Source organism: Gracilinanus agilis, chromosome 3 (genome assembly GCF_016433145.1).
Source record: "Gracilinanus agilis isolate LMUSP501 chromosome 3, AgileGrace, whole genome shotgun sequence".
Classification (NCBI taxonomy): Eukaryota; Metazoa; Chordata; class Mammalia; order Didelphimorphia; family Didelphidae; genus Gracilinanus; species Gracilinanus agilis.
Window position 1 is genome coordinate 96,407,554 of NC_058132.1, and position 13,912 is coordinate 96,421,465.

The 13,912-nt window shown below is 42.9% G+C and overlaps 1 protein-coding gene across 1 annotated transcript in view; it reads left to right on the forward strand.

Annotated features, from left to right (window-relative positions):
- SLCO2B1 (solute carrier organic anion transporter family member 2B1) overlaps positions 1-13,912 on the forward strand; it is an 87,110-nt gene that overhangs the window by 41,071 nt on the left and 32,127 nt on the right. Inside the window, exon 7 of the mRNA XM_044668145.1 lies at positions 7,123-7,304. Coding sequence (XP_044524080.1) covers positions 7,123-7,304 — 182 coding nt within the window. The remainder of the gene's footprint in view (positions 1-7,122; positions 7,305-13,912) is intronic.

Consider the following 13,912-nt stretch of genomic DNA (forward strand, 5'->3'; position numbering starts at 1 on the left):
AGTAATGGGGGAGTCAGGACTTGAACTCAGGGCTTCTGACTCTAAATTCAGAGCTTTTCCCACCATACTATGTGCAGGAATGATTTCTGCCCAGCCCAGCTATGTGGTAGTCAATTAGCTAATCTAGCCTAACAAAGGCTATTCAGAATATAAGATTTGCTATCAGAAGACCTGAGTTCAAATTCTGACTCTGCTATTTAACTTTTAACAAGTCCTTCTCTCTTTTTCTTGCCTTATCTATAAAACAGGACTAACAATATTTGCACTGCCTCCTTTGAAGGATTGTTGTGAGGAACCTAAAGGCTCCCTTTCTAGGGGAGTTATTATGAGATAGCTTAGGTGACACAGTGGATAGAATGCTGGGCCTGGAGTTAGAAAGACCTCTGCTGAAATCCTACCATGGACACTTCCTAGAAGGATGATCTTGGGCAAGTCACTTGCATGCTGTCTGCCTCAGTTTCCTTAATTGTAAAATGGAGAGAAGCTCCTTGGTCCAAGGTTTGGTGTGAGTATAAAATGAGATGATATTTATTAAGTGTTTTACAAACCCTAAAATGTTGTGTAAATGTTAGGTATTATTACTATTATTATCACTCTAAATTCCTCCTGGGCAGCTAGGAGGCACAATGGATAGAGTGCCAGGCTCATCTTCTTGAATTCAAACCTGGCCTCAGACATTTACCAGCTATGTGACCCTGGAAAAGTTACTTAGTCCTGTTTGCCTCAGTTTCCTCATTTGTACAATGAGCTGGAGAAGGAAATAGCAAACATTCCAGTATCATTGACCTCATACACCAGCTATGTGACCCTAGGCAAGTCACTTAACCCTGTTTTCCTCAGTTTCCTCATCTGTAAAATGCACCAGAAAAGGAAATGGCAAATCAGTCCAGCATTCTTTTCAAGAAAACCCCAAATTGGGGTCATGAAGAGTCAGACACAACTGAAAACAACTGAACCACAAAAATTTACTCCTGGGTCAAATTCCAGCAAACAGATTTCCAGTATATGGCCTTGGGGCCTCAGTTACCTCATGTGTAAAATGGGATAATGTAGAAAGAGTTGAACTAAATGGTCTCAGATTCTTTTTCACTTTAGACCTATGATTCTTTCTTGATGTAGAGCCAGGGCCCTTCTTGTTGCCCTTTTCCAAATTTCTTTCTGATAATGGTGCCCCATCCTAGAACACCCTCCATGTACATAAGTAATTGGCCAACCTGGGACTTCTCACCTGAATCCACTAGTCCATTTTACAATCCACAAGCTCACCATCAACCAATCAACCAATATGAGTTAGAGGATATTCTACCCACATTCCTGGCCTGTGTCTTGCCTCAGACCAGACTATAAATAGAAAGAGAGAAACCATATTTTCTATCACCATAAAAATCATAATAATGCAACCTAACAGTCAGAGCAGTCTGCCCCGTAAAAACTCCCCCCTACATCCTTACTAAGACATGAATTGGTACCAGGCTATTTTTTTCTGAATTCACTATCAAGAGGTCCACAGTAATAATGCCCATAAAGAGGAATCAGGGTAGAGGGAGCAGGATGGCTCAGTGCATTGAGATCCAGATCTAGAGATGGAAGATCCTGGGTTCAATCAAGCCTCAGATTTTCCCTAACCTTGTGACCCTGCCCAAGTCCCTTAACCCTCATTGCCTAACCCTTACCATTCTTCTGCTTCGGAACCAAGACGTAGTAATGATTCTAAGAGGGAAGTGAAGGGTTTAAAAAAGAAGAAAAAAAAAAAACAAGAGGTACCAAGGGGATAGTAAAAAGAACTCTGCGCTTGGAGGCTGTTTACCAACTGTATTTTACCTTGGACAGTTCCCTTTCTTTTTCTAGGTTTTAGTTTCCTCCTCTCTAAAATAATCTTGTAAAACCGTTTCCAAAAGCCCTGCATGGTATAGAACATTCCTAAAGCCTCTGTGTGATGTGATATGAAGCTGCCACAAAATGATCCCTTCTAAGCTGGAACAATTATCAGTGGAGCTCTCCGTCCTCTGCCTAGCAGCAGTGTTCCGTTCTGAGGCCACAAGAGAGGCAAGAGAGGCACAAGCTGGCATGAGCCCAGGGAAGGGTGACCAGGCTAGAAAGGGGAATGGAAACTTTGCCATATCAGGATCAGTTGAAGAAACTGGTGATATTTTATCCAGACAAGAGAAGACCTAGGAGGAAAGTGATAGCCATCTTCTAGGCTTTGAAAGATTGTCTTGGAGAAAGAGATGAGGGCTGTGGACAAAACTGGGAATTATGGGAGGGAAGTTACAGGAAAAAAGAAAGAATTTTCTAATAATAGAATCTTAAATCTAGAGCAGGAAGGTACCTCTGAGGCTCTCTTGTAAAACTGCTTCATTTTCTAGATGAGGAAACTCAGGACCTCTAACCCTAAATCCAGTGCTCTTTATAAATTGTCCCAAGATCCCATACTGAAAAGAACTATCTTGGGGGACAGTGTGTTCCTTCATATTGGAAGACTTGAAGCAAAGACTGCACTATTACTTCTTTAAAAAAAACTTAACCTTCTATCTTGGAGTCAGTACTGTGTATCGGCTCCAAGGCAGAAGAACAATAAGGGGTTAAATGGCTTGCTCAGAGCCACACAGCCAAAAAAGTGTCTGAGGCCAGTTTTGAACCCAGGTCCTCCCATCTCTAAACCTGGCTCTCAATTTCACCTCGCTGCCCCCAAATGATGACTTCTAAGGGAATCTATAGCCATTCTTGGTGTGGATTATGGGTGAAACTAAATGCTGAGACCCTTCCAAATCTGGGACTCTGCCACTCTGAAGGGATGAATGTCAGAGCCAGAAAGACCCTTAGAATAACAGAATCAGAGCAAGATCTTCCTTCTGGCAGCTCAAAACTTTCCATTTTGCAGCTTCCCTGTTTGCTCTTAGTTCAAGTCAAATGGAAACTCCTTGAGAGTAAAGACAGTTTCTCTTCTGCACTTGTATCCCCAGCATCTTTATAGGCTGACATATGGGAGACACTTAATAAATATTTAAGAGATTGATTGTGCTTTCAGTCTAATCCCTCTTTTATGTGATGGCCCTTCAAATAACTGGAGATCTCCCCCTGCAAGTCTTGTGTGTCGTTCAGTCATTTCAGTCACGTCCGACTCTTTGTGACCCCATTTGGGGGTCTCTTGGCAGAGATATTAGAGCGGTTTGCCATTTCCTTCCCCGGCTCATTTTACAGATGAAGAAAGTGAGGCAAACAGTATAACGTGACTTGCTCAGGGTCACACAGCTTGTGAGGCCAGATTTCCTGATTCTAGTCCCAGCTCTCTATCCACTGTGCCGCCCAGCTGCCTGGCTCCTTAAAAGACCTCTCTGCACGGCATCCAATCCTTTCACCATCCTTCTCTCTTCAAGTCATTCCCAAGTGCCAATGCCCTTCCTTAAATAAGATGCTCGGAACAGAATAAAATACTCCAGGTGTGTTATGACCTGGGAAAAGCCCAACAATACTATTCTCTCCAATTGCTGAACCCCGTGTTCCTTGTTAATGGAACCTAAAATGAATTCTCTTCTTTAACCACTTGACTGCCATACAATGAACTCATACCGAGTTTGCAAGGCTTCCCAAAGCCCCATTATCACAGGAACTATTTGCTGTCTAACCACCCCCTCTTCAACTTTGGGGGTTGATATTTCTTTTACCTAAATACATTCATCACTATTACATGTTTTCTTCAATTTTTTTTTCAATTTGGGGATTTTGTCCTAATATTTCCCACTATCTCATCAAGTGTAATTCCTGTTTGGTTTCATCTAGTTTTCTTTTTTTTTAAAAAAACCCTTACCTAAAGTGATAAGGGCTAGACAATGGGGGTTAAGTGACTTGCCCAGGGTCACACAGCTGGGAAGTGTCAGAAGCCAGATTTGAACTTAGGACCTCCTGTCTCTAGGCTTGGCTCTCAATCCACTGAGTACCCAGCTACCACCCCATCAGGATTACATGTCATCCCATTGAATTTAGTTCCTGGGGTGGGGGGGAAGTATCCTGAGGGCTTTCGGGTTTATAAAGCACTTGCCTTCCAAGATAGCCCGATGGGTAACAGTTTTAATACCTCCATTATACAGATGAGAAAACTGAGACCCAGAAAGAAGTGACTAGTGGTAGACTGGGACTCAAACGCAGGTCTCTTGACTCCGAATTCAATGCTCTTTCCATCCTACCACAAAAATGGACATTTAAGTGTCAGGTCCATTGTTCCGAGCTGTTCGGAACTTCTGAGGTCCCGATTCTGTCATGCAGTATATCATTTGTCCCTCCCAGCCTTATGTCATCTCCAGGCTCTGCTGCCATTCCTGCATTCATCCAAATCGTTGACAAAAATGCTGAATAGAACAGAGCCAAGGACAGAGCCTTGTGATGTTCCCCTAGAGGTTTTATTGCCTCCAGAATAGTTTTGATGGTTCTTTTTGTTGTCATTGGCCCTCCTCCCAAGCCTGGGATCCTTCTGGATGCCCACATTCCTAGCCTGAGTCTTCTAGAACTGTGCCCTTTTCTCTTCATCCTTGGGTTGCTTACTTACTCTCCGGATGACTTTTAAAAATCTAAGTGGGTCATAGGATTCAGAGCTTAGAGGAATGTTAGTGATTATCAATTCCAACCCCCTCATTTTTTATAAATGAAGAGACTGCTACTCAGAGAGCTCAAATTACTTGCCCAAGGTCACACAGTCAGTAAAAAGATGAGAAAAGTCTCCAACCTAGATCCCCTGACTCCAGAATCAAGATGCTAAACCCTCACCCCTCCATTAGTGTTTGGGGGATACACATTTTAGGGCAACCCCTCCCCAATTCTTCTCCATTAATAGAATTTAGACTCAAACCTTTAAATTTGACTCTTGAGAGGTTCCCATTCTTTAGAAATCAATTTCCCCTCTACAGCATTAAACCAGGGATTTTGAGCCTACCTATCCTCTCTCCAGACATTGAAATCAGCTCTCAAAAAATGTAGACTGTGTGTCGGGGATGCCAGGCTTTCCCCTCTTTGTCTGTCTCTAGGATGGAGTGCTCACTGTCTCCCAGGGTTCCCCCTAATTTCTATCTCAGCAACCACTTCCTCCTTTTTTGGTCAGTGTCAGGTTAAGAATAGCAGCTCCCTTGCTGCTCCATCTTCCTTCTGAAGGAAGAAATTGTAATTGAGGCAAATCAAGAATTTATCAGTCAGCTTTTAGCACAGAGCTCTAGCGGGTGGTGCCCAGATAACCAAGGGCCCTTCTCACTGTGACTCTGTAGCACCTCCAGGCCAGTTGTCTTGTGCCTCTAGAAATCATCTACCACTCCTTTCTGGTCAGATCTTCTGTAGCAGCCAGTGCCATGATGAATTTCTCTTGTCACTCCTGTCCCTCCATTTTTATTTTCTCCTTCCATAATAGAACAGATTCTTCTACTAGACTTTAGAATGTGGATATTCAGAACTGTCAAGGGACACTGAAGTGGAATGTCAGGAGTGAGAGGGATGTTAAAAGATAGAATGCCAGAGCTGGGAGGGACTTTATTTTTTCCATCATATTATTTTCCCCCTATTACATGTAAAGGCAATTTTTTAACATTCATGTTTTGAGTTCCAAATTCTCTGGGAGAGACCTTAGAAATAATAATAATAATAATAATAATAATAATAATAATAAACCTGTATCAAATTGCTTACCATCTGGGGTAGGGAGAAAACATTTGGATGGCAAAATGTCAGAAAAGAAATTTTAAAAAATTTTGGAGGCAAGTAGTTAGCTTAGTGGATTGGTCCTGGGTTCAAATCTGACCTTAGATACTTCCTAGCTGTGTGACTCTGGGCAAGTCACTTGACACTCCCCCCCATGGTCTAACCCTTACCATTCTTTTGCCTTGGAACCAATATACAGTGTTGATTCTAAGAGAGAGGGTAAGGGTTTTATTTTTAAGTTTAAAAAATTATTTCTATATTATTCAGGTGAAAATACAATAAAACATTACTGGAGAGGAAAAAGAAGTAATAATAATAATAATAAATAGTAGCAGTTAGTTTTTATATAATGCTTTAAGTTTTTCAGAACTGAGAGAGACCTTAGAACAGAGAATGTCAGATAAGGAAAGGGAACCTAGAGCATAGAATGCCAGAGCTAGCAGGAATCTTGGAACAGAGAACATCATAGAAAAATAGACTTAAAGATGGAAGAGACATCAGAGGATATCTAGGTCAAACTCATCAATTTACAGATGAGGAAACTAAGGCAGGGAGGAGTTAAGTGATTTGCCTAAGGTCACACAGATAAGTTGGTGGTAGAACTGAGCTGGCACTACCAAAGATCTTAGAACATAGAAAGTTAGGGTCAGAAGTGAATGGGAAGCTCAGAGTCCAGCCTTCACTTAAAGACGGAGCAACAGGCCTAGAGGAAAGGGATTTGCTCAAGGATTTAGAGCTAGTAAGTAGCCATTAGCCCTTTAAACCTATGCCTCCTTACTGTTAGTCTAGAGTTCTTTCCAACCAAATTTTACATCCATTTTCTCATTCACTACCTACCCCTTCCACCACTGTAAAGCAAGAGGAGGTGGTTATCCCCATTTTAGAGAAAAGGAAACAGAGCCCTAATAGGAAAGTATTTGCACACGGTCCCACCATCAGCAACAGAGGCAAGATTTGAATCCAAGTTCCCAGTACCAACCACTCTGCCATCCCTTGGATAAGGCCACCTTCTGGGGTCTGTAACCTCAAGAAAAAGGGGCTCCAAGATCTCCACGGAGGAACATCAGAAGTAACATGGAAAGTGGGGAGACAACCCTGGAATTAGAGGACTTAGAGTAGGAAAGGTTTGAATTAGTCTAGAGTAACTCCATTATTTTCAGAAGAGAGAAATCAGGCCCAGAGAAAGGGAATGACTTGCCCAAGATCACACGATTAATGTAAAGGAGAAGGAGGCTCTCTGACACCCTGGGCAAGATGCTTAACCCTGACTGCCTTTCTTAGAATTAATACTAAGCTAGAGGTTAAGGGTTTAAAAAATGAAAGAGAATGAGGCTTCAAAGCCAGATCTTCTGACTTCAAAGCCACTTCTCTCTCCCTGAAGTACATGCAGCATCTTCATGCATTCAGCTGACTATGGGTTTTGTGTTGTTTTTTCCCCTTCAGGAGGCATCTCTCTAACTCCAAAGGACCCTCGCTGGGTGGGCGCCTGGTGGCTGGGATTCTTGGTCTCTGCCGGTGCTGTGACCTTGACGGCTCTCCCTTATTTCTTCTTTCCCCGGGAAATGCCAAAGGAAGAGAAGGAGCTTAGTTTCGGGAAAAAGATCTTATCTTCTTTGGATAATAAAGTAAGGATTCCTGGTGTCAGGGACACCATCCCTATACATTGCCTCTGTTCCCATGTGTAAGGTCTTCTTTTGAGGCCAAGAGCAGGGGCAAGGACAGAGCTCTGGTGGAGGAAGGGATTGAGAGCCAGACCCACAGACAGGAGGTCCTGGGTGCAAATCTGGTCTGTTACTTCCTAGTTGAGTGAACCCAGGCAAGTCATTCAACCCTAATAGTCTAGCCCTTACAACTTTCCTGCCTTAGAATCAATACACAGTACTGATTCTAAGAAGGAAAATAAGGGTTTAAAGGGGGAAAAAAGGACAGAGTTCTGTGGCACTTCACTAGAGACATTGTGCCCTCAAACAAAGCTAAAAGAGAAAAAAAGTCCATTTTGTTATTCTTAAAATTCTGGGTGTGGGAGAAGGAAAACAGAGGGCTCAGCCTCTGCCCTTTACTGCTTCCCCCTTCCCTGAGGTCTCACCATACTTGAGAAATTACTTCCACTGGGCTTCTGGGATATGTTATTTGGAGATGGGCACACAGTAGTGTTTAGTCAAGTCTCTTGAAGCCCTAACATTCAGAGCCATTTCCTCTCCTTTTAGGCTTGTATTGGATGTTACAGGAACTTGGCAAATTGCAGAGCAGTCTTAGGATTAGAGTTAATGGGGATCTTTGAGATCACCTAGACAAGAGATGTTAAAGTCCTGGCTCGTGCCTCCAAACTCTGGAGTGGGCCTGAACCACATGAAAGTGGAATTGAAACATATTTAACAAAATTAGTACAAACATAATACAAAATAGATAACATCGATTTGTTGTTTCTGAGTCAGCATGAAGCCCCAAGGATCCATTTCTATTTGAGTTTGAGATTAATGAAAATCCCTTGCCCTTATTTTCCATGGGACCAAAGACCAGAGAGGGTAAAGTGTCCTTTCCACGGCCACACAAAGGGAAAGACTAGAGAAGGGGAAGCTGGTAATTGCAGGAACCAGAGAATTGCAGGGGTTTGCCTAAGTGGCAAGGATGGCTCGAACTCAGATGCTGGTAGATTCAAGACATCTCATGGAGATCGAATCAGTGGGAGTTGGCAAATGATTGAATGTGGCGATGGGACAGAATTCCCGGAGTCTCAGTAATGACTCCAAAGTTCAGAGCCTGAGAAGCTGATGCTAAGATTAGGAATGGAATAAGAGTTTAATTTCCAAAATGCCAGAAGGAATGGGAAGAAGGAAGAAGGGAGAGGAGCTTTTTGGGGGAGGGAAGAACTTGACTTGAGGGGCAGGAGGCAAATCAAATACAACCTATTCTTCTTCTCTGTGTCTCTATTCCTATACAGTGGGGAGAGGGTGCCTTGAAGGTGGGGTAGGCTTGGGGAAAGGTATTGGTCTTGGGATAATCCATCAGACAGATCTTAATTTAGTTGGCCCTCCTTCTGGCCTAACCCATAAGAGACTGGTTGGGGAAAGGCAAAAAGAGTAACACTCAATTCCCATTTTTCTAGTCCTTTGATGTGTTGGCAAAGGCCTGAACCTAGCAATTGAGTGGTCAGTCTGTCCCTTTGGGACCAGTCTGGATTGGGATCCATTATAATTCAGTGGTAGAACTAGCCCTTAGGAAACTACGTCAAATTCCTGGGGCTCTGGCTCCTTCTTGGAACTGGCCATGGGGCCCTTGTCCTCTCCTAAACTTCTAGCTGGATTTCCAAACTCCCACTGGAGAGCCCAGAGCCTGCTTCTCTCCCTGGGTTCAGATCCCCACATTCACCATCCCAGGCTCCCCAGCAGCCAACCAAGAAGCCTGATGGCATAACGATAGATCAGGCTGAGGAGGAGGGAGAATGATCTACCCTCATTCTAATGGCAAGCTAACTCTACCTTCTCCATCCCACCCCAGCTATGACCCTTGTTCAGTGCTTTTTAGTGAAGATCAGAGGATTCTGGGTTTACAGCTGGAAGGGATTATAGAGACCACCAAGGCAACCTCCCTCCCATTAGGAGGAAGCTGAGGTCAAAAAATGATGAAGTGGCTTGCTTAGGGTCATATGTAACTAGTAAATATCTTAGGCAGAATCTGAATCCAAGACCTACTGGCTCTAATTCCAATAATCTATCCACTATGGAGCTGAGGAATAACAGAAAGACCACTAACATGGAGATTCAAGTCCTAGCTTACATACTGGCCATGTGACTTTGGCTGAGACCTCAGTTTTCCCATCTGTAAAATGAGAAGATTAAAGTAGATGATCTCTAATATCCTTCTAGCTTTGACCTTTAAAAAATTTAACCCTAAATTAGAATATAAACTGAAATAGAGAAGGACAAGGATCCCATGGCCAGTTCCAAGAAGGAGCTGGAGCCCTAGGAATTTGACATGAGGGCTAGTTCTGCCATTGAGTTATAATAGATCCCAACACTTACTTTGTCTTAATAACAACTCTCAGACAGAATGGCAAACAGGGGTAAGTGACTTGCCCAGGGTCACCCAGCTAGGAAGTGTCCGAAGCCAAGATTTGAACCCTGGCTTGATGTTTTATTCCGCTGTGCTACCTAGCTGCCCCTTGATCTTTTCATGTTGGTCGAAGAGTCCCCACGCCCAGGTTCCAGTCCCTTTTTCGAGTGATGATTGCTGGCTGGGTGACTTCAGAGAAGTCACTTGGGCTCTTTGGGCCTCAGTAAAATGGGCATAATAATACTGGTACCCTCCAGTCTATGGGGCTGTTGTTAGGGCACTCGATAAAGTTGGAAACACCATTATTAACGCCATCCCCAGGCGGCACACTAAGCTGCCACTGTTCTCTACGTTATACGATTAGAAGTTTCTATGGCAATGTTTCTCAAATGCTGTGACTCAGCGCATCTAAAACTCTGAGGCAAAGATTCTTTAAACTCTATTGTTCCCTCCCTGCCAACCTTTCCCAGATCCTGGCTTCACCCTGTTAACAGTTTGAAAACCCCTGAATGGCCATAGAGAACAGGGAGCTCTGCTCCCATCTCCCTCCTGCAATAAATATTGATGTGGGTGGAATTGTTCCTCAGCTTCGCCTGAGTGCTGACTTGGCTGCCTGTGTTTTCATTATCTCTCTCTCCTGCCCCGGCCCTACCTCCTTCCCTCCCTTCTCCAGCTGCTGGTCGTGAATCAGAGGATGGCCTTGGGCAGAGTGAGAGAAGGGCCCTGATGGAATCAGGTGCTGGAAATAGGGAGAAATCCCTGGGGATGAAACCTTCCCCTTGGGGGAGGTCCCCAGCGAAAGATTAGGGCTGAGGAAGGGGGATGGCATACAGAGCATCACAGAACACGAGAGCACAGAATTTTCCATTCTTAGATTTAAAGAAAATAGAACCCAAGAATTCAAAAACCATAGAATCATAAAATCAATCAATTAGCATTTATCCGTGACTACATTCCAGGCACTGTTCTAAGCACTGCGAGTACAAATAAAAAGGCAAAAAACAAAGCAGAACAAACAAAAAAAGCAAGTCCCAAACTATAATATCTGCTCTAAGGAAGCTCACAATCTAATGGGACTGCTAACATACATGTGTGTATGGGGAAGACGCCATGTCCAAACAAGATATATTAAGGGCAGTGTCAAAGGGAAGGCACTAAGATTAAGGAGGATTGCTAGGATTTGAGCTAGGAGACACAGAAGAGGAGATTCTGTGGAGGGAACAGAGACAGCCAGTGAAAACCCTCAGAGTTGGGGATATGGAATGTCAAGCAAGAAAACCAATGTCACAGGAGAGAAAAATGCATGCGGGGTTGGAGAAGGAGCGTGGGGAGAATAAAGTGTAAGAAGACTGGAAAAGTAGACAAAAACCAGGCCATAAGGGGCTTTAAAAGCCAAATAGAGGGGGCAGCTGGGTAACTCAGTGGATTGAGAGTCAGACCTAGGGATGGGAGGTCCTAGATTCAAATCTGGCCTCAGACACTTCCCAGCTGTGTGACCTTGGGCAAGTCACTTGACCCCCATTGCCTCCCCTTACCACTCTTCCACCTAGGAGCCAATACACAGAAGTTAAGGGTTTAAAAAAATCCAAATAGAGGATTTCCTATTTGATCCTGGGGGTAATTAAAGAGCCACTGGAGTTTATTGAGGATGGCGGGGGAGATGATATGTTAGAATCAGGTACAGTTGGCAAGGCTAGGGTTTATCTTCTCCTTTAACTCCTCCCTTTGGGGAACATCATTTGATTTAATTTGATCCAGTAAACACTTAACTAAATGTCAGCTGTACACCGTGTATGTAGGGGCAGCTAGGTGGCACAGTGGATAGAATTCTAAACCAGGTAGAGTCAGGAAGACTTATCTTCCTGTGTTTAAATCTGGTCTCTGACATTAGCTGTGTAGCCCCGGGCAAGTCACTTTATCCTGTTTGCCTCAGTTTCCTCATCTGTAAAATGAACTGGAGAGGAAAATAGCAAACCACACCAGTATCATTGGCCTCAGATACTTACTAGCCATGGGATCCCAGACGAGTCACTTCACCCCAGATGCCTCAGTTTCCTTATCTGTAAAATGAACTAGAGAAGGAAATGGCAAATCACCATAGTAATCTTTGCCAAAAAAACTACAAATAGGTCATGAAGAATAAGTCATAAAAGAAACAACTGAGCAACAAAAACTGTATGCCAGGCACTGTGTTAGGCTGTAGGAATATGAAGACAAAAATGAAAGCAGTCCCTGTCCTTTTTATTTTTATTTATCCTTCCTCCCGAAGTGTACACAACTTGCACAAAGATCTGTAAATGCAAAATATGTCCACTATCACGGCTAGGACGAATGCACTAATGATTGATAGGAGTGGGGATCAAGGGAAATTGGGGAAATTGGGGAAAGCTCCTTATAAGAAGAGACACTTGAGCTGAAACAAAAGGTGAGAAGACAAGGAAATCTCGATTAGTCTATGCAAAAGCTGCTGGGTGGGAAATGGAGTATTGTGAATAGGGAGGAACAAGTGGTCCAATTTGGTTGGAATTTAGTACATAAGAGAGAGCTGTGTACAATCGGTCTGGAAAGGGATTGGAGCCAGATTGTGAAGGGTTTTTAATACCAGGCAGTGTATAATTTGTCCTAGAAGCAATAGGGAACCTCTGGAGTTTCTTGAGCAGGGAAGTAACACAATCAGTTCTGTGCCTTAGAAATATCCATTTGGTGTCTGTGTGGAGGATGGCCCTGGCTTTCTCAAAACTGACTTTACAAGGTTTCCTTTTGGTTTTGTGCCTGCCCTCAATCCCTACACATTAACATTTTTCCTTCCACTTCTTCTTTCTCAAATCATAGTTTCAAAACTGGAAGAATCAGAATTTTACAATGATGAACATTGAAGCTCAAAACAAGGAAATTATGTGTCCAAAGGTACACCATGCCTCTGTTTCCTCCCTCATAAAATAAAGTTGTTAGAATAGAGAATCTCTAAGGTATCTTTTAGGTTGGATCTTTCTCTTGATTTGGGACAGCTTCAACTCCTAAGGCCTCATGAACTACTTCTCTTTCCTGTCCTCAGGTGCTCCATATTCATGGCATCTGATCCAACCTCCAAAATGGGGGAGTCCTAGCATTTTAGGGTGAGAAGGAAGTTCAGAAGGTATTAAGTTCATCCTCTCATCCAATGCAAGAACCCCCTTTCCAACACCCCTAATAGGAGATTATCCAGACACTACTTGGATATCTCCATTGAAAAACAACTCTCTACTTCCCAAGACAGCTGATTCCCTTGTGTGAATGCCTTTGATTTTTAGGAAGTTTTTCCTTATATTAAGCTAAAATCTGTCTTCCTGAAATTTTCCCCTACATTGTTCTGAGTTCTGCTGCTGGGAGTCACAAAGAACAAGTTTGTTTCCTCTTTACCAGTGACAACCTTTCAGATATATGAAGACAGTGGTTACCTCCCCCCTACACCAAAGAACCATGGAACCTCTGAGCTAGAAGGAAATTCGGTGACCATTTAACCCAACTTGTACTGAGGAAAGGATCCTTTCTACAGTGTCCTTTCAAAACACTTATCCAGCCTTTGCTTGAAAACCACTTGAATTTTTAAAATTATATTCAGCAGAATAGGGCCTGGGATAGAACACTGAGATACTCCAGTGAAGACAAACCTCTCTTGAGGATCATCTCTCATTTCATCAATAGCTGCTATTTGGGTGCCATGCTCTACTAGTTCTGTGTCCCTCTTATTGTGTGGCTGATGAATAGAGAAAGAGATAAGAGACTGATAGAAAGATAGAAAGTTGGATAAATAGATGAAAAGATGACAGATAGCATAAATAGATGGATAGATAGATGGATAGATAGATACACATGTAAATATATAATTTGTTAAGTAGATAAATAGATAGATCATTAGATGGATGGATGGATGGATGGATGGTTGGATGGGATGGATGGATGAATGGAGAGATAAAAGGATGTCTAGATGGATAGAAGGATGATGGATGGATAGGTAGGTGGATGGATGGATGGGTGAGTGGATGGAGAGAGAAAGAGAGAATTGAATCGATAGATAGATATAAATACATAGATGGATTGTTAAGTATATAGATCATTGGATGACTGGATAGATAGATGGATAGGTAGATAGGTAGATAGATAGATAGATAGATAGATAGATAGATAGATAGATAGATAG